Below are 21,064 nucleotides of genomic sequence, written 5' to 3' on the forward strand. Positions count from 1 at the left end.
TTCCAGCCAAAGGAAAGGGCAAGAAAACAGGCAATAAATAGAGCCTGGGATGAGTTCTGAGAGAACATGTCCATAGGATACTAAACAAGTTCATTAATGTCCTCCTCTGACAAAAGATCAATATACCCAGTAGAATTAATGAAAGCATTCAAAAAAACCCAAGAATTATAAAACTCATTATCTTTTTATCCTCTCACTCTCAATGACATTCTGCAAGCAGTGAATTCTGCAAACATATTCTGTACTCATAAAACTTGCACATTTTCCATTTGCCCTTCCATTTCAGGGAAAACTCATACTGGTACCTGGTGCTGCAATCAAGTGCAATCTAGAGGACTGCTTCTCAGATGGCTGGCAAACAGAATCAGAATTGCACAAATCCAGACAAACACAGCATAGATTGTTGTTCATAACACATCAAATGGCACACATGGCAAACCAGAAAAAGCCAAACCCACAAATGTCAGACTAGAAATTGGAGTGAAATTCTGAACAGTACCAACATCACAAGAGCAAGTCTCTTCTAGTCCTAGATCTTCATGAGCAGTTATCTCTGATTATCCAAGAGATCTCTCTTCAAAGCAGGGTCTGCTGCTCCTTTTGAAACAACAGCTACATCCACAGGAGAGACCCAAGACTTGCTGTTAGGGGGGGTGATAACAGATGGGGGAGCACTTGTGGACACAACACATGGCACAGATGTTATTCAAACATGGTCCTTAAACGTCTCACCTCTAAGGATATTCTATACATAAAAGTGCCATTATCTATTTAGAAAACCTTCAACTTTTTCAGATAAATTCCATCCTTTAGTCACTGACTCACCACTCTTGCTGCGAGAAACTGCAGGTAAACCCAAAAAGGTGTGCTGCAATTTTTCCATCTTGTAGTCAACTTTTTTATTCATTCTAAACACTTGTGGAACTACACAGTACCGAGAAGAATCAACACAGGAGAGCTAGAGCCCGATAGTACTGAAGACTCCATTTAAATTAACTGCATTTTACAGGCAATAAAGCCCACAGGTGTATTCACTGCCACCTGATAGTGATTTCAAGACTAGTAACGGGTGTGAGAGAGTGATGAGAAAGGTAAAGGCTACCCTAAAATATACCAGGAAGATACAAAAGAGAAAGATTTCTCCATGGTTTTCTCTAAACAATGGTGTGTTACACAGCAACCTGAGTAATGTTGGTCATCCGTCTGAGAAACAGGTTAATATCAGCTGGAATATTTTCAGAGATGGGTTCCTAAGGTTAGGAAAGACTGTCAAAGAACCTGCCTTCTTTGAGCTCAAATAAAAAACAATGTGTGACAATGTTTTGCAAAGACATCAAGGCTAAACACTGGAGAGGGAGATGAAGTGTCTAAACTAGAGCAAGAGTTTGGCACAAGGACAAAAGGGATTATACCTACTATGAATACATTCAGCCTGGAAACTAGAAAGTGTCCAGCCATCAGAGCTCAGAGTACGGTGTAGCCTCACAGTGGGAATAACATAAGGAAAATAACCTAATTAGTTTTAAGAGGGAGATTGAAAAGTTTAAGAATGTCTCAACAGCAGGGGACTGGATTTGGGAAGTGCCTTTTAGTCCTGCGTTCAAGGAGGAGGACTGATCAGAAAAACAGCCAGAACATGCATCTGCATACATTCCCTTTCAAAAGCATTTTTGCAAATCAGTCTCATCAGGTTTAATTTCTCACAACTTTTGTTCACAAACATGATCAGAGGTTCATGCAAGTGCCAGGAACCTGTGTGTAACTGTCTATAGGGTAATGTCCTGCGTTATAAGTAAGCCTCTGGTTTGTCACTGGTTCACTCAACCACTCTTAACAAGGATAAGAAGCAGTGTAGCAGTAATATGGCAGGACAAGTAAAGAGGATTTGGGGTGGGTTTGGACACCTGTGCAGGTGTCAGCACGCAAAGTCACCCATTCTGCAAGTTTTGTAAGCCTGGTATAAAACTTATATTAAACTATCTGTAAGTATTATTTTCTTCTGTGTACCATCCCTTCTAAGAGCCCATTCATTATGATGCAAATACAACCTTAAGGCCATTTTTACATAAAAAAGGGATAAACCAGAAAAAAAATTGTTTTTTTATTTTAATATTAATCTGAAGGATTAGCTTCAGCACTGTTGTTTAAACAAAAAAAATCATAGAAATTACAGAAGAAAATATAGGTACAAAGAACATACAGTAATTAGCACACTGCAATACACTTAAATGTGTGTTCCAAGAACTTCAGAAAAGAGCTGCCATGACATTCAAAGTGAAATCTCCACTGAAACAATACTGTAGTCTTGATAAACATTTTCCCCCAGAACTTTATTCCCAATTAAAGAGGTCCATCATTAACTGCAATAAGTAAAAGCTCCAGATGAAAAGGAAAATCAGCAGATGATTGTTACTTAGTTTTGTTTTACCCACACACATCAGTGTGATTACTACTGTGACTTCAACCTCTTCCATCATCATGTGTGATCATTCATGCACCATTTTGCAAAATGAGGTGTTTCGCTCCAACAATAGCATTTTTTCCTTTTGCAGTCACCCAAAACGTATCTCTCCAAACCTACCAGGGCTCTGATTTAGTTGTCTTTAACCCATTACCACCTCTCACTCCCCAGCATATCAGCCTCGGTGAGTTGCCCTGAATTCCTTGATCTCAGAAAGGCACTGTCAGCCCCCAGCCAACCCCACACCTGCTGTGCAGAACCAACAACAGCTTACAGGTGGGTATGAGATGTCTCTAGACAGGGAGAATCCACACCCTGCCTGGGCAACTCTTCCAGTGCCTGCACCCTCAAGACAACGTACTTCCAGATGTTGAGGTGAAGCTTCTTGTGTGCTAGTTTATGGCCATTGTTCCTCGTCCTGTCACTGGGCACCACTAAAAAGAGTCTGGCGTCTGCCTCTTGACCCCCACAGTTATTAATGCATATAAATATGAGATATTTATATGCATTAAAGAGAGCCCCCTAAAGAGAGGCCCTGTTCCCTCAGTCTCTCCTCTTAACAGAGCTACTCCAACTCCTGATTATCCCCGGGATGTGCGGTTCAGACACCCAACTCTCCTCTCCCTGCTGCTGCCCCGACAGACCAGCCGCGAGGTGCCACATGGGGAGCACCCCCTGAGCAGAGCATCTCTGCTCTTCACGCACTGCAGGCTCCTCCGTGGGCACCTCCCGAGCTGCCTGGAGCCGGGCACCGGGAGTAGAGCAGTGCGGGCACGGGGAGCGGGGCAGTGCGGGCACGGGGAGCGGGGCAGTGCGGGCACCGGGAGCGGGGCAGTGCGGGCACCGGGAGCGGGGCAGTGCGGGCACCGGGAGCGGGGCAGTGCGGGCACGGGGAGCGGAGCAGCCCCGGGCACCGGAGCAGCCCCGGGCACTGGGAGCGGAGCAGCCCGGGCACCGGGAACGGGGCAGTCCCGGCCCCTCAGGAGAGCCCCGCTCCCCCCGCCGCCATCCCCGCGCGGCGGGGGCGGCGCGGGCTGATGACGCCATCTTGGGCAGCCCCAGCATGGCCGCGGTCCCGGCCGGCGTTGAGGGGCCCGGAGGCGCTGGCCGGGAATTCACGGGGTGTTCACCTCTTCCCGGGGCTGCTGAGGGCTTCTCCAGCCTTCCCGCCCCGGGACGTCTCCTCTCCCGGCTTTACCCGCCTCCGCCGGGCCCTTACCCTGCGCGCTGCCGCCCCCAGAGCAGCGGTGCTCGCCTGGGCTGTGCCCGCCGTGAGGGAGCCGCCGGGGGCACAGCGCCCTGCGGCACCTCAGCAACGGGGCCAGACCCGGCCGAGGAGCTGCGCTGGGGCGTGTGGGGCGTGTGTCACACAGCTCCAGTGCCTCAGCAGCCAGCACAGCACCCGGCCGTGCGGGAGGAGTTGGCATCTGAAGGGAATGGGTCATCACAGCAGTCATCCAAAGTGCTGTGCTGCGGGTTAAGAAATCTAAAGTGTGACCCCAAACACTGTAGGCTGAGTGAGAGAGTGTGAGGCCTTTTTGAAACCTTCTCCTGGAAAAAAACAAAAAAAAAAATCAGGCAGGAGATGGCAGGGACTTAATTTGGTATAACTGCCAGTTTACCTTGGGCACCAACCTAGGAAAATGGCCAGTAATAAAAGAATGGATGGCAAATGGCCCTCTTGCTTTGTCCCTCAGGTATTGTCCCTGAGGCTTGCTAATGGGAGAACAGCACTGAGCATCCTGCAGGGCAGAAATTAAAGACCATCCCATATGCCAGCACAGCCTGCCCTCGGCCCAGCCTCATCCTGGCTGGCTGCAGACAGGTCGGGATAGCACCTGGAACAGCCCTTGCCACAGCAGGGGCAGGATCCTGGCAGAACAACTGCTCTGTTATTGGCTCTATTCCCACCATTCCCTATGCTTTTCAAAGGCAGACCCTCAGTGAAGATTTTTTGTTTGATTTTTTTTTTTTTTTTTTGCTCCCCTCTGGGAAAATCTCAAGTTTATCCATGGATTTTAATTGCTATGTAAATCTGATATGAAGCAGAAGTGACGATATGGAGACAATCTGCCTTTCACACACCTGTCCTGTCCATGGCTTTTGCAACATTATGGTAGTAAACCCTTTATGATAATAAATCTTTTACCACTGCCACATTTATATCCTAAGATCTTCTAGAAGTCCAGGGCTTGATAGAAAACATTCTTGTTATAGTGAAACATTTGCAGGAGCTTGTCCTTGCAGACTCTGTTGTTCTGAAACTTGCATTTTCCTCCTCAGAACGGTCCCCAGAAGTCTGTCCTCCGAATCATATTTGCATCTACACACCTCTGAGAACCTGGGCAAAACCCACTCCGTCAGCCAGGCAGGTTGGACAGACTTGTTTCTTCCTGCTGGATTTTACAACTGCAAACAAGTCTTCAAAACAAAACAAAACAAAACACTGAACAGCAACAGCAGCAGCCTTATTCTGAACATGTGGGATGCTTCCCTGGAAGCCTGTTCATTTCCTGGAGTGAAACTCAGACACACCAGTTCATTGCTGCCCCGAAGTGTGTGGAAACTTTTTTTTCCTTCTCCCTCCTTTTCTTTTCCCTCCTTCCTTGTGTTGATTTGTGGGACCAGAATGACTTTGATTTCAGCAAGTTTGCTGTTTATTCACGTCACAAGTTTGACAGCTTTACACCAAATCAGATTGCTGGGTTTCAGGAGAGCTCTGAGGCGTCACTGGGAGCTCCTTTAGATTAAACTCGCCTCCCCGGTCTCCCCCCTCTCCCCCTCCTTCAGAGCCATTTAAACCTCTCTGGGGCTTTAACAGAAACGTGCTCCCAAGACCTGCATTTCATTCTGCCACTAATATGGTAAGTGCTCTTTGCATTTCTCTCGACCTCGAGGCAGAAGAGGAGAAGCTCCCTTGGGGGAGTGCAATAGATTTTGTGCCCTCTTAAGATGGGAAAGAAAGAGGGCTCTTCTCTACCTGCCAGTGCAGTTTCTGCTGCTGTGCCTTCCCATGGGTGGGCAGACTCCCTGACTGAGATTCCCAAGTTCTGCCGTTGCATTCCTTGCAGAGATTTAGAGTTGCTGCAGATGAGGCTTATTTGGAGGAGACAGAAAGGGTGAATCCAGAGAAAAGCCCAGGCTTTGCGGTCTGGAACTCCTGCAGGACTGCAGGGGCAGAAGAGAGTGCGAGCAGCCAGGAGGTGACTCTGCTGGCTCTGTGCTGCTGCTTTAGAGCTGAGTCGAACACCCACGGTGGCAGGAACGGTCTGGCCAAGGACAGCACTGGACCTCCCTTCACCCTAAACCCACTCAGCACCGTAGCATTTCCCAGGGGTTTGCAGGAAACTGAGCCGCCTCCCCGGCACCGCTGTGCCCGGAGTCCCAGTGCTGCGGGGGCTGGCGGGGCGGCACTGCCCGCGCTCACGGAGCGGTGCCACCGGGAAAACGGGGAGCGGGCACCGGCTCAGGGCTGGGCGCTGCCTCGGGCGGTGGGGCTGCCCCGCGACAGCACCTGAGCACAGCCCGGCCGGGACAGCCGCGGGGAGAGCGCTGTCCCGCCGGGGCGCTTCTGCCGGGACGCGGCGGGGCCGGGCTGGTACCGCTTCTCCGAGCGCCCCATCGCCTCGGCCCCTTTCCCTCCGCAGAGCGCCGGCCGGCCGTGCCCGGAGCCGGACTTCGCCGGGGGCTCGGGCTGCGCCTGCCCCTGGTCCGCCCCCGCCGGGGTTTCCAAGGAGACCTGGGCCGCCGTCTGCGCCGCGGAGCCGCCGCACAGCCAGGGCCGGCGGGACGCTCGGCCGCCGCCGGGTGAGTGAGTGCGCTCGGCCGCCGGGTGAGTGAGTGCTCGGCCGCCGCCGGGTGAGTGCGCTCGGCCACCGGGTGAGTGATTGAATGCGCTCGGCCGCCGGGTGAGTGAGTGCGCTCGGCCGCCGGGTGAGTGAGTGCGCTCGGCCGCCGGGTGAGTGAGTGCGCTCGGCCGCCGGGTGAGTGAGTGCGCTCGGCCGCCGGGTGAGTGAGTGCGCTCGGCCGCCGCCGGTGCGGCGGGAGCGGCCGCGCTGGGAGCGGTTCGGGGCCGCGCTAACCCCGCTCTCGTCCGCAGGCCGGTTCTGCAGCCCGCAGCTCGGTGCCCAGGACGCGGCGTGGCAGGGAGACCAGCTGTCCTCCCAGCTCTACAGAAACAAGCAGGTAAAGGCTCCGCGCCCCGCAGCACCTGCGGGTTCACCCCGCGGGGCTCCCGAACTTTGTGTCACGTATTGCACCTTCTGGGCTGGCTCATGGCGTGTCTCCCTGTCACTGGCACGGATGTCGGAAAGTGACACAAAACTGTTGCTCCTTGCTTGATGTATTTGTCTCCCCCATGTTGTCCTGTGAAGTTGGACCGACTGTGGTGGGATTCCCTATCCATTCTTCCCCTCTTACCTCATATTGCATCAGCAGCCTTGGCACTAAAGAAAACCAGGGGCATGAACGGGGGGGGGGCTCAGACTCTGATGATGCTGTTGGCTAAAAATAGGTAGTAGTGTGTGTCCTCCTGATTCCACCAGGTTTAACTTCATGGGAAATGATTCCACCAGAATTGCCTAATTACATGGAGGATCAACCGTTTTGACCAACAGGTTTTCCTTGTTACTTCATTTTCTCTTATATTTCATTTTTTTTTTTTGTCAATCCCAATGAGACAGGAGAAACTCTCAAACTGTCTTCGATGAAGAAACTCCAGTTTGGTAATTCTGATCAAGTACTTGGAATGATGTTTTGACACAATCAAGACACTGAAAATTCAGATATTATCTTAAAGGTCCCTGGAATCAAACCATAGTTCCAGATGTCAGTGTACTTCTTTCTCTGGCTCTGCCTCAATCATTTAAGTCTGTTTTTGACTGAGTCTATGCTCAGAAGATGCCTGTGGTCCTTGGCAGAAGATTCTTTGTCCTTCTAAAGAAGTCTCCAGAGCTGTGATCAGGAGCCAGAAATCTATCTATTAACACTTAGATTTTCCATGGAAAATGGCAGATACTTCCCATTTTAGGTGTCTGCCATTCCTGTTCAGCTTTTGAGACCAGGGATTATCTCAACTGTGTATATGTACCAGGGCTGGCACGTAGGGTCCAGAATTGAAGAAATCACCGAGTGCTGCTTTATCATTAAGAATGGCAACTGCATCTTCCTTCTTCACTCTATCCCCATAAATTGTTAGTTTGCTACTTCTCCTCCTTTTTTTTTCATCAGCCAGCTATAAATGGGAAGGAGGGGTGCAAAGGGATGATTACTGCAGCTCAAGAGAAGATCCTGAAGCTGCTGTCATGCCTGTGACCATTTCTGGCTGCTCACAGGGCTACTTGTAATTAATTTCTATTGTTATTCTGTGGTTGCAGGTTTTTACAGAGAAATCTTTTCAAACACTCACTTAAAGATTAAAGGAAGTCAAAAGTGAAAACTGAACAGTCATGCCACTTAGATTTATAGAGACAAGAGGCTGGAGGGGGTGGGTTGAGCTCACAAAGCAAACACCCAGATCATCAAATCCAAGCAGTGTGTACCAGAGGGCAATTGCTATTAAGTTACAGAGTCAACATCTATTCATCAATATCTCTATTCCACAGCTTCAAGATACTTTGCTTCAGAAGGAAGAGGAACTTGCTAGGTTACATGAAGAAAATAATAACCTCCGACAATACCTGAATTCTGCTCTGATTAAGTGTTTAGAAGAAAAAGCCAAGGTATTGTGTTCAAACCTGTCATACAAATGTGTGCAGAAGGAACAGGTTGATTAGGTACATGCCAGTAAAATATATGGAAAATCTAAGAGTGTAGACAACCTGCAGTGGAACTCACACTCACATTTAAATTCACAAAGGTGACAGGTTGCTCCAGGAATGATATCCTGTCAGGTTCTGACTCTGAAGACAGTGTAGCACCTGAGATAATTAAGTTTAATTTATTAATTAGCTATAAATAAGATAAGATTATATAAGATAAGATTATATAGTCAAGGTAAAATTATTCTCTCCAATGCTTTTTTTTTTTCCAGTAAAAAGTTCAAATTTGAATATATATATTTTGAATGTCTCTCTTTTGTCAATTATCCCTTTGACAAGGATTTTTTTCCAGTTAATTAATTAAAAAGTTGTGTGGGTTTTTTTTTTTAATGGGGAAATACAAAATGAAACATTTCAGGTTGGATGAAACATTCTGTTAAACTAAGTATGAAGGCTTGTTTTTTTAACATTTGGATTCTTTGTCTCTCACCTAAACAAAAATAAAGAAAATAATTCTTTCTTGTCAGCTTAAAGACATTTTTTGCTATTCCAACCTTGCCCGTGAAACTGAACTATTGATTATTTGCTCAACTCTGTGGATTGGGCATGAAGTAAAAAAGACTGTAGGACATAGGAGACTTTCCTTTTCCATCCTGTTGATGAGTTGATAGGATGGCGTATTCCTTCCCATGGCCAGACCTGGCTCCTGGCAGTAGGAAAGATCTTCTTCACTGGGCACAGCAGGGAGACATGGCCACCCCCTGTGTCATGTGGAGAAGGGTCCAGTGTGGAACTGTCATGGGAGGTGTCTGAGCAGTAATCCCCAGATGGTGGGGAGCTTCCTTGTGCATTTTGCCTTCATTTGGCCATACCTGGATGCCTGAAGGGCCCTTGTCCTGGGATAATGACAGCTGAGGTGAATTGATGAGTGCAGTGCCACTCAGGCTGCTGCTCTGGGCCCTGCCTTGTCAGGATCTCCCTTTTCCAGCACAAGTTACCTTTGCATCCTCCGTCTTTGTCAGGCTGCCACTTTGCCCCCCATTCCCTGCTCACCTGCAGAGCACTGCTGGCACAGAGACAGGTGGGAGCTCAGGGCTGGGAATGCCATCAAAGCACAAGTCTTATTGACATGGTCACACTCTTCTCTTTCAGGAACAGGGTTGTTACAGACACTGTAAAGATAGAAAATAGTTGGTCATACCCATATGTTTAAGCAGAGGGTAAAAAAAGTTTTTGTAAGGACAGGAGTAATCAAGTAGTAACCACCTTGTGCATCTGAGGCCAGAAACATGTTGCCCTCAGGTATCTAGAAATTCAAATTTTAATCTTCTCTTTCTACCTTGTTGTTTTGGTTATTTTAATAGAAATTACTGTCTGGCCATGGGCAAAAAACCTGCGCTATCCTCAAAAGTACCAAGAGGAGATTAAAAGAGGACCACTGCTTTGTTCCTCAAGAAACTCCTCATGCTTCCAAAGCTAGAAGGAACCTCTTCAATGAATTCACTGCCTGTGAAGAGCCAGCCAGCCCTGCTGTGGACAGTTGGGTCTTGCAGACCTTGGGATTAAAAGATGTGAACACCATTGATGAAGCTTCAGCTAACTACAGTGCCCTGTCCCCAGACCTTGGAAAAGACACGTACTGCCTGAGCCCTGGGGGAGCAGCGGACTGTGAGCAGAGGGAAGGAGCAGCAACAGTGTTTGGCTGCAGCCATGTTCCTCCAGGCAGCAGCACTACTCATCCATGCAGCGAGGATTCTCTCTTCCTTCCTCAATTTTCTTCAGCACCATGCATCTCCTCACCAGTGCCAAGCGTTTCCTCCCTCCCAGCCTATGGGTTGCCTTATTTGACTGGTGGTTTGTCACCCAACAAAACAGAAGTGGCCTTCACAACGTCCCTGAGTCCCCACCGCAATGTGAGAACGCACAGCTTCCACCAAGGACAGGCCTTTGTGCGCAGGGACGACGATGGGGGGTGGAGATTCACCTGGGTGCCCAAGCAGGCTGAATGATGCACCTGATCAAGGGTCAGCCAGAGAGGATGTAGGAGTCACACTTCACCTTGGGCATCAGACAGGTTCAGGCACAAAAAAGGACGGACCCCTTTTGGGCTTCTTTAAATGCTACTCTGTCACTAACCCACTCCTCATTCGCTCACAGATTTTCACAGATGTGACTCCAGATTGCACTTGGACAATTTTCTGCCCCAGATGTTCAAACTGGATTCCTTTCTCTTGTGGCTGTGTTGAGATACCTGCTTTTACTTGTTTCCTGAGGTTTTGTCATCAGCTCGTCCTTGTTACTGGTAATTTCCAGGCTGGAGGGCTTTCACCTTTAATGGTCACCTTCACGTGCACCAAACTGAAAAGCACTTTGGGAATACACCTCTCTTGCTTTGGAAATAGCACCTGTCTCACAGATATCCACAGATAACAAAGGAGGCATATGTTGGAGGCTGAGGATCAGCAGTTTCTCAGTGATTTATGTCTCTCTTGACTCACAGATAGCCTTGGATTTAACAAGCATCCATGGTTGCCTTAGGTGCTGCAAAAACTGACCTACCTGCAGTTCCATTGTGCTGTCACATTCTTTGATGATGCCTCAAAATAAAAACAGGATTTACTTCTAATGCCTGGAGGCTGCTTAGTCACAAGAGATTCAGCAAGGGCAGGGGATCTTCCTAAGGTGTGATTAAGAGACTGATGTGTTTACTAATACATTTTAAAGGTATTTTGTCTATGAATAAAGGGAGTTTACATGTGGGGAGGCAGTAGCACTTAGTGGTTGGAGCGGGTCTTTGGGAACCCCAGCCTTCAATGCCAGTTCCTGCCTCTCTGTGTCTGCCAGACTGGGATGGGCTGAGGGTAAAACCAGCATTACTTTGAGAATGCTTTAAAACTCTTTGGGAGTTTTAAAGCATTCTCAAGCACTGCACAGGACTTACCTTTCACTAGTGCTACTAAATGACATGAATGATTTGATGATATGAAGTCAATGGACATGAAGTAAGTTCACCAGTACTGTTTTTTGTTACCTTTGTCTTCAGTTCTACAGTAGTTTGATGCCTGAGTATTCAAAATAGATTGGCTTGGTTATTCTTGCTTTCAGAATGGGGCCACTGACATTGAGGAAGGACTGAAGTAAAAATAACCAAAATCTAGATTTTTTTTTTTTTAAGTGGCTTATTTTCATATAGAAAACAGAATATTCCTCTATTTTTAGAGGATAAAAATATCTTCTAATAGCCTGTTGTGCCTTAGAATTGCAACATTTGAGACACTCCATCAGGAGCAGTAATGATTTCCCAAAGGACTTCTAAATAAACAAACTGTATTTCTGGGTAGTTACTTTAAAATTACTGTGGCAGACTTCCAGAATAGGCAATATGAAAGCACTGATTGTTGGCATTATTTCACTGGATTAAAAAGTCAACTAAACTAAAAAAACACCACAAACCCACACAACAACCACTGCAGAAGAAACCATAACAAAAACTCAGTAAAACCCAAAAACCCAAACCAAAAAATGCTCATGGAATAAATACAGGTCTTTGTTTGGGGAGTTTGCTGTAGTCCATAAAATTGTGGTAGATTGATGGAGACTGATTAGATAAGACCACTGTTTCTGTAGCACTTTTCTGCTTTTCAGTGAAAGCTGAAAAAAAATAATCCTGTCCTACAAACAACTCATTTTTTTCTCAATGCATTTCTTTCCTATTATTCTCCCCTTGCCCCACTATATAAGAGAGCATTGAAGAAAATACTCCTATCACTGGAGTTTTGTTGATGAGAGTGGTAGTGTAGAAAATGCCTGAACTTAACCTGAGTATGTGATGGGAACCCCTGGTAGAGGTGGTGTGGAGGATGCACACAAACTGGGAATAAGGCAGTGTGGCCAGAGGACTACACCCAACACAGCTGTAGATGCCACATCTCTCAAAGCAGCTGTAAAACAGAAGTAGAGAAACATCTCTGTTTTCTAACACTAGAGAATGCTATTAGATGTGAATTTCAATGCTATGGAGTCAGCAGCACTAATAAGTGCTTTTATACTACCAATATATTTTAAATCAGGGCTTTTTTCTCTGAAGAGGGAGAAAAGCTTTCCATTTGCCTGACATTTCCTTTCCACATTTTTATATCACTGCATGTGAGAACTTCTCCTGCAGAGAGCCAGAACAAAAGTGTCAGATCTTTGGTACAATCCTGAAGTAGGGTTCCAGTAGGAGCAAACTGATGCTTGAGCCTTTGCCAGCCTTTTGTACAGGGGTGACTGACCCTTTGTCTCATAAGAAATAAATTATGAACGTGAGGAAATAATTTACCTGAATGAATCCTCTTCTTTTCCAGTGGGGAAAGAGATTCAAAGCCACTCTGCTCCTCATGGAATGTCCGAGGTAAAGCCCAGGGAAGCCCATTACATATTCCTGTGCCCCAGAGGTAGCTAGAGATCAATGGCAATGAAAGCAAAAAGTGGAAACAAAATCCAGTTATTCACACTGCCATCACAACTAGGTAGCCAGGAGATAGCAGAGACAAGTTTCAGCTTGGTACTGTATTTCTAATTTCAAAAAACAGGCAGCTGGAAACAAGGGCCAGAAGGCAAAAGTTCTAGGTTCTGATGCTGCCTCTGGTATTACAGCTGGTTTCTATGCTTTGGATTCTATGGAATTCACCACTGGACCAGTTCATAGCTATTTAACAAGAAAACACAACACTTGCTGCTGCAAACTCCAAGAAGTTACCTCTTGCCAAGGATCAGTACCAGGCCCGTAAAACTCCAGGATGGGGAACTATGACTTGAACAGCCATAGGGCCCTGGGTGGTTCTTTGAGCAGTAGTGAACTTCCTGGTCTGTAAACATTCATTTTGTATTAACATAATTTGTTTTATTTTTTTATTTGAAGTTTGTTTTATTATGTGAATGTAATGTGCAGCTGCATCGTTTAAAATAATGCTTCTAGAAAGGTACACTAACAGAAATGGAAGTTAGTTTAACACTTAATATGGTGATGTTCCTGATTTTTGTGATTTAAAAAGGCCATGATTATATGTAAATGTCAATTTTACTACTGTCACTAAGTTATGTCTAATAAAACTTAACATCCAATTGATGCAATTCTTTCTGCCCACTTTAGCACCTATTAAACCATGTGGCTGTTATTCACACAGCACAGCATCCACCTGGCACCTACATATCTCCCCAGAGGACTGAAAGGGACCTTCATTTCCTGCAGTCACAAGTGTCCACACAAGGACATGCCATGTTTTTATGGTACCAGATCCATCTATATTGGCAGCCACAGGTGTGCTCATTTCAGCATGGACTTGCACAGCGTATTGCAGTGATCCATTATTGCATTGACCCTGGAATAGATGCCATGCTACCAAACAGCAAGGACAGAGGGAAATATTGTGCTTTTAGTCTCTTGTTTTTGCAGCATCTGCCTCTCTCACTTATACCTTCCAAGGCAGCTGAGCATCCTGATCCAGGACAACCTGATTCATTATAGTACTTTCACTACTCCTGATTTTGACTCTGAAATGATGAATTGCAAAATGGCACTGAGGTGTCACATAAAGAGACTGGAGGTGAGACAGAAAAGCCTGATTAAAAAATTCAAACCTTTACTTAGCTCCACTTGACAACAAAGAAAAGCTGTGTTAGTTATTAACTTGCCCTTCTGTACATGAACAGGTTTATTGGTAACCATGCAGCAGCTGGGACCAGAGAGATTTTTCATTGGAATGAAGATGGCTTATTGCTGATGAAAAGACACAAAGTGAGCCTTCCTTAATCTCTTCTGCCCTCATCTTGAAGCCATACTAAGTCTATGAGATGATTCATAAACACTCTGGCCTGTTGCCAGATAGCTGACACCCTGTCATAAAGAGAGAGCAGTCTATAAATAATTCGAGGAATGAGCTGTGATTCACCTAAAATGCCATCTCTCCAGTCATTCCTCTGTTTCATTAGTTGTGCATCACTGCGTTATTTAAGGCTGAATGCTTAAACATAGTGTAGCCCAAGGAAATCAGTATTATAATAGTGCATAAGGAACAGATTATAAAAATCAGTATGAGTATGAAGAGCTGGGAGGTCTGAGGTCCCCATTTTCCCTAATTTATTTTTAAAAATCCCACTTGAAGTGTGGCTGTGGTACTAGTATGGTTAGCTGAAACTTCCAACAACTTCTGTCGCCAAAGCTGTTACTAGTCAAAGATCGCTCTGAATATTCATTTACTAAACAATATTTGCATGTGTAACATCTCCCACCATGACATCATTCTCCGTTAGTGATCACAGAACGCAGGGTCAGGAACTGAGAGCTTTGTGATGCTTTCAGGAGGACAAACAACATCATCAAAGCCACCTTCCAGCTGTGCGGAATGGGGGGCTGACGGCCCATCAGTGTGCCAGATGTGCCGCGCGAGCCCAGCTGTGCAGAACGCGAATGCGCGCTCAGTGTCCCAGCTGTGCCGAGGCCGCAGCAGCGCGGTGACAGGCGGAGGCGCGGAGCGGTGCCGGTGCCGCGGCGGGGCCGTGTCCCCGGGCGGTCACACCCGGGGGTCTCGGTGCCCCGGGGCCGCCGCCGGCTCCGGCACGGCGCGCCCGGCCCTGGCCAAGGTGCTGAAGCGAGAGCCGCGGGGCGAGCCGGGGTCCCGGCAGAGACACCGCGATATCCCCGCTGCCCAGCCGTGGTGCGACAGCTGGGACAGCCCTGTCCCCTCGCCAGCAGCTACCAGGGCTCGAAGGACGCTGTCACACCTGATGGCGTTGGTTAGAAAAATGGGCTTGCTTTGATCTCGAGGCAATCTTTACCTGACAACACAACTGGGGCCGAGGAAGCAGGGAGAAATACCACATTCACGGGGCTGCATCCTTGGTAGCCATAAGTGACATTGTGCAGTGCAGGGCTCCTCTTCCCAGACTGGGAGGCAGCTGGGTGACAGGCAGGATAATTTCAGAATATCCTATTTTGTATCACTGCACGTAGAGGCAGTGTCAGCTGGAAAGCTCCCCTTTACCAGTGGTATGAACTGCTGTTTATCTCAGATACAGAATAAAGAGGTTATCAACTGCCTCCCAGCTGGGACAGAGAAACCAAAAAATCCCTGTGACCTTTGAGAAGAGCATCTTTGTAACCTCCAAAGCATTGCATGTTTGATTATAAGTTTGTTTCTCAGAAACATTTGTTACTACAGATTTAAAATAATCATCACTCTATGATATAGGATTATTTAGACTATCCAGGTAGGAATATGATCTCCATTATATAGGAAATTATATCACAAATGTTAATCACTCTGTAGTAAATTTTGTTCTCCTTCCCCCAGACTAGGATTCCCAGCAGCCTCCCACATTCTAAAAGTTTTTTCCAAGTTACACTTATAAGTAGGACCTATAATATGCATGTATTGTTTCTGTTTTTCTCCAACATCCACTCTGGAATTACATGAAAGACAGCTGCTATAATGATTTTCAGTAATCAAGAGACAGAATATAGTTCTAACTACCTTTCTGCTGCCCTCCTACTTTTTGCTCATCTAGTCCAATTTGAAATCCAGGAGCCCAAAATTAACTGACAACATCAAAAAGTGATGAAAAAAAGGAAAACCTATGCTGATGGAAAGCCTCTAAGGAGACTATGGTTTTAAGAAAAGTTGGCATCTCTTTTGGTTATAAAACCACACAGTTCCAAGACACAAGCAACGAAATACACATTCTTGGCCAAATCTAGACAAAGTCTTCACCAACAGTGTAATCCAGGTCAGCTCATTCCCAAATTCTGAATACCAGCTTAACAATATTCAAACTCAGCTGTAATTGTTGCACCTGCTTTGAGTTCCAGTTCCCTCCCTTGGAGATAGAATCAAACAAAGCAAATAGGAATGACAGGATCCCTTCTTGCTTCAGGAAACAGGGCTAATTTTGTTTGTCTATGGGTCATGAAATATTTAGTGATACCTTTCTGCAGGTGAATGGAGAAACACTGACTTAGTACTGGTAGTATTGTTCAAACCTGCCAGCTTCAGTTTCCTTCAGAGCGTGATATTAGCCTGGTAATTTTTCTTGCCTTCTTACCTGAACAAATCGACAACATTTCTAGGGGAAAGATGCCATGTTCCTCCACTACAACAGTCTCATTTCAACAAAAGTGTTTTTCTAAACTTTTGCAGTCTATAAGAATTGCAGTAACCCACTGAAATCAGCATGACTAAATCTGACCCGGAGAATAAAATGGAACTGAGAGAGCTTTAAGTTTCTTCTTAGCAAAAGACCTTTTATCAAAATGAAATATCATTACCTCAATGGCCCTGTGGCCATTCCAGAGGTATATAAACATTTGCTGCCTATCTGTAAACCATTCAATTATAAAGATCTTGATACTGTGTAAATATTTAACTACAATAGAGGATATAAATCAGAGAAAGTGATTCTGTTTCATTTCACTGGTGGCAGTAAATCACAGGCTATTCAGACTACTGGGCTACACCCAAATAAATGACTAAGCTGTGAATACAGGCAGACATTACCTAAAATTTCCTGTAAAGCAAGTCCTAATTTAATCCAGAATTCATAGAGGGAAGATTAGCAGTACCACAACTCCAGAAACCTGAAGCAGTTCCAGATATTTTTACTGTATCATCCAAGAAGAGAGAAGTTGCCAACACCCAACCTTTGGACGAGTTCTCCAGAAGATGTGACCAGAAACGTGAAGGGGCTGCAAAAGCTCTTGAGTTTGGAGCCCTGGATATTAATGACAGAGGCAGCAGAGAAAAGGAGTAGCCAGTAAATTCCAGTCTCATTTAATCAGATAGGATTGAGTATAGTTAGAAGCAGCAGCATGATGGAACATGAGACTGGTCAGCTCTTATCCAAGGGCTGATCCAGGTTTCTGTGCTATAAAAAGGCCCTGGAGCTGCCACATGAGAAACAGCCATGCTGTGTGTCACTGCTCCAGGGAGGCAACACTGGGATCCCCATCACAACAGGGACATGAGTTCCCTCAAGGCACTGCAAATTGGAAGTTAAAGTCTTCCATGACTTGGCTTTTTCTATGAGAATAACAACTGCAAGTGCATGGACTCATGCTCAGCTGCAGCAGCAGCCACCAGGGACTGAGTCACTGTCACCATTCTCCTGTGAACTGCCACTGCAATTCCCTCTCTGTCTAGTGATGTGCAAGGTTTGGTGCCAGCCCTGGGTCCACAAGGATGGGTCACACTTCCTCATTTCTAAGAGCCACCAATGCAACTGCTTGTTTTGTCAGGACTTGTTTATCCTCACATCCTCATTTCTGCCTGTCCCATCCTCTGCCATGAAAAAAACACTTCAACCAGAGGAACAGTTCGTGTCACCCAAGTGGCTTGCACACCCCTTCTGCAGTCTTTAAAGGGACATCAAGGAGACAAGAGACCAGACAATTTGAGAAAATAAAATAGGAATGAGATGCTTCTACTGGGAAAATATGGGATGTTCCTCTTGACATCATATCACTGCCCCAGGACACCTAACAGGGTCTCTGCTTACCTTTTGCTTTGCTCTGGAATGGGCTCTTTATCAGAGAGAAAAGATTTTTTTCATGAAAAGATAGGAAATGGGTTTATTTCTATCCGTTTAGTCTTAAGGTTCATCTTCTTGCTCGCAGGACACCTCATCCCATCAGTGCCACCTGGAGGGCCCAGCTCCACAGACACATCCCCAAGGGGAGGAAGAGGAGGGTGAGCCAGAACTCCAAAAGCAATCAGAAATTCTGCAAGACAGTGACTGCAGAGACAGCAGGTATAAGCTATACACACTTTTCTCAACTTCTCCAAGCTGTATGGGCTCACCTGGGGCTGATGACAGTGGTTTTTAATCTGAGCAAGAGCAAAAATTCCCTCCGTCTGCCCTCTTTTTCCACTTGGCCCACAGGCAGGTACAAGTTCAATGAGTGCCTGCAAGTCCCAGTGCATACAAACGAGCCCTGTGCAGCATTATATTTTGGTTTTCTCTACCCTCCCTTTGGGCTCCCCTGGCTAAAGTCAAAGAAACATTGAAAGCATCCAAGTAAATCAGTCTGTTGCATTTTCTCATCAGCTTAAAATGCTCTCCTTGGTGCCAAAAAAATGACAATCCACTGAAGAACCAGGCTTGCAGGATAGTTGTATTGATGCTATTTCTTTTTGCCTTGCCATCTTGAGAGGCCTGTTGGCAGGGAACGTATCCCCCTACTCTCCAGTCCAGCGTGCCATACTGAGCAAAAAAAATTGTACACATGGCTCTGACAGAGGGTGTCCCAGCAGAAACCTGCCCCACCAACACTTGCCTCCCACCATGGTCATCCTAAAACAGGTCAGATTAAATTCACCATAATAAAATAAAACTACTCCACAAAACCCTGTCATAAGACAGGAGCCCAGACGTGTTTTGTGTGTTACCCACCCTGAGGGACAGGGCTGAATCCATGAACCACCCTGAGCTGAAGAGCTCTGGGGTTGGGTGAGCCCCAGCAGCCTGAGCCCCGGGCTGGCAGCGGGGTCTGAGCCCTCTTGGGTGCCCTGAGCAGAGGGGGAGCTGGGCAGAGAGGCACGCAGAGAGGCTGGGGCAGGCTGCAGGGTGGCTGGCACAGGGCAAGTTCCTGGGATGGCACAGCCACTCCTTAACATGTGGAAGTGGTTTATTAACAAAGAAGCAGACCCAGCATCCCCAAGAGTCATGTTCTGCAACACTACCCATCCCTCTGTCCTGCACTGAGCAGTTTAAGCCGTGGCAGCTGTTTCTGTCACCAGCAAAGCTCAGGCTGCCTGTGACCAACCTCACCCTGCTCTCCTCTGCCACAGCAGCCGAGGAGAGGCACAGAACCCCAGAGAAGGCAAGATGGCAAAAGTGGCTTATCCATGGTTGGAAACAATGAACATTCACTACAATTACTATTTGTAATATAGTATCTGAACAAAAAAAGCAGAGTCTGAACATCAGTTCAGAGAAAGGAATTAATTGCTAAATTGGTTATGAGCAGTTTAGAAACACCTGTTTTACAAAAGTCTGGGGAAGTTTTAGAATTATAGAAGAGATATAAAAAATACAACTCTAAAACTCTATAATAACCTTCTGGCTATTGCCTGAGTCCAAGTCAGAAGAATTAACATGCAATGGGAGACAGCAGTCACGGCTGGAGTAAAGGGGAGCAATAGTGGCATGTTTTTCTTTCTTATTGATTTAATTTTCAGCACACTCTGGAATTGGCTGTTCATTTCAGCATGGATGCACTCAGCAGTTTGTGACACACTGTGCTGCTTTGCTCTGCCAGCTGTGCTGTGCCTGCCAACATTTGTTGAGAAATAACAGGAGGTCACACATGGTGTCAAAAAAAAAATACCCCTGGCACAGCACATAGAAAAAAGGCATTGTATTAGTGGCAATGAATTCAGACCTACTGATGGTGGAATTAATGAAATCCATGGCTGGCACTCTCTTTGCATCCCAACGGAGGCTACAACAAACAAAGAAAATGTACTGGCCACTAGCCCATGGGGTCAGCAAACCAGCCTTGTCCAGGGCAGCTGGAAGCCCATTGCCTTCCTTGGCAGGCCCTGAAGTGGAGAATGGAATTCAAGTGCTTCCCTAGGACCTCTCTTCTCTGACTCTAAGGCAACAGGAAACCAGGAGACTGGGAAGCAAGGAGCTAAGTAATGCTCACGGAGAAAAAACAGCATGGAGTGATGAGAGGCATTTGATTATTTTAGTTTAATTTTCTTGGTTTCTAAGCTCTTTTTTTATTTAGCTACAAGGGAAGGACATCTTTCCTTTTGATTCTTATTTGCCCTGAATCTGAAACTCATCTCTTGAGCATCAACATTCACTTATTGTTCTTTTCTTTCCTGAAGAGTTTCAAGTCCCTTTCAGGAAACCCTCAGAAACATTTATGCTGGCCTTTGTCTCCCTATTCTCTTTATGCTGCCCAGAGACAATTAAGGATAGATACATTTTTACATAACAACAAAATTCCTCACAATAAAAGCAAGGATTTAGTTAGTTCATGTGCATCCTTGGACATAGTCAGCAGGTGGCTGGACAAGGCCCTGACCAATCCAGTTCAACTTTGAAGTTACCCCTTTGAGAAGAAATGTCGAGCAGAAAACCTCTGTCTCTTTCTACCTTCAGATTTTCAATATTTCAGTGATTCTAAATCCACATCTGATCAGCCATCTCTTCATGTACTATCTATGTGCAAGTGAAAATCAGTCAGCACTCACCTGCCTTAGACCAGCCAACCTTAGCTGGAGCATGACCCACCACGTTCCTTTTCCCCCTATAAAATAGGACTATAGATTTCTGCTTTTATCTTCACATTTTCTACCTTTGTCCAAATGCATTTGGAAGCAGAATCCAGAAAATGCAGCTATTCCCCAGGCATCTCAAAGCATAAAGTCATTTGTTGATGCTTCTGCATTAACCCCAGCTGGGTGTTCATTCCCTTTTGAAAGGATAATTTAATCCTACTGCTGTTCAAAAATATAGTTGGGTGCACCAAGTCCCACACAGGCCAGTGTCAAATCTGGAAGATCAAAAAGACACAAGTAATTCCTTTCTCCTAGGGCATTTTAATGCAACTCTTTCATGTTTAATGTTTAATGTGAGTGGAATAATAGTTTGTCTCTTGCTATTCCCCATTAACACAGATCAGAGGCACCACATGCTCACATCCAACTTAAAACTTCCCAGTTGGTCACCCAACCAGTAGGTTCAACATGGGGAAAAGACTGAATTGGAAGCCTCTCCTCTCAGATAGTTTCTAATAGGCACTAGCTAATTATGGATGCAAGCCCCTCCTCAGAATGCATTATTCTGCAATTCCACT

At 46.1% G+C, this 21,064-nt stretch overlaps 1 protein-coding gene across 1 annotated transcript; it reads left to right on the plus strand.

The window, feature by feature from the left end:
• The first annotated feature begins 3,524 nt into the window (after positions 1–3,524).
• Positions 3,525–11,902, plus strand: GMNC (geminin coiled-coil domain containing). Its single transcript, XM_072933537.1, has 5 exons — positions 3,525–3,923; positions 5,986–6,268; positions 6,561–6,646; positions 8,065–8,181; positions 9,585–11,902. Exons 1-5 carry the CDS (start codon positions 3,525–3,527, stop codon positions 10,227–10,229), a joined length of 1,530 nt encoding a protein of 509 aa, XP_072789638.1. The 3' UTR covers positions 10,230–11,902.
• The last annotated feature ends 9,162 nt before the right edge of the window (positions 11,903–21,064 follow it).

Source organism: Taeniopygia guttata, chromosome 9, assembly GCF_048771995.1.
Source record: "Taeniopygia guttata chromosome 9, bTaeGut7.mat, whole genome shotgun sequence".
NCBI lineage: Eukaryota > Metazoa > Chordata > Aves > Passeriformes > Estrildidae > Taeniopygia > Taeniopygia guttata.

Coding starts and splice junctions, on each gene's coding strand:
- GMNC (XM_072933537.1), top strand. CDS start 3,525: ATGGCCGCGGTCCCGGCCGGCGTTGAGGGGCCCGGAGGCGCTGGCCGG. Junction 6,269..6,560: donor GGACGCTCGGCCGCCGCCGG/GTGAGTGAGTGC, acceptor TCTCGTCCGCAG/GCCGGTTCTGCAGCCCGCAG. Junction 8,182..9,584: donor GTTTAGAAGAAAAAGCCAAG/GTATTGTGTTCA, acceptor TTATTTTAATAG/AAATTACTGTCTGGCCATGG.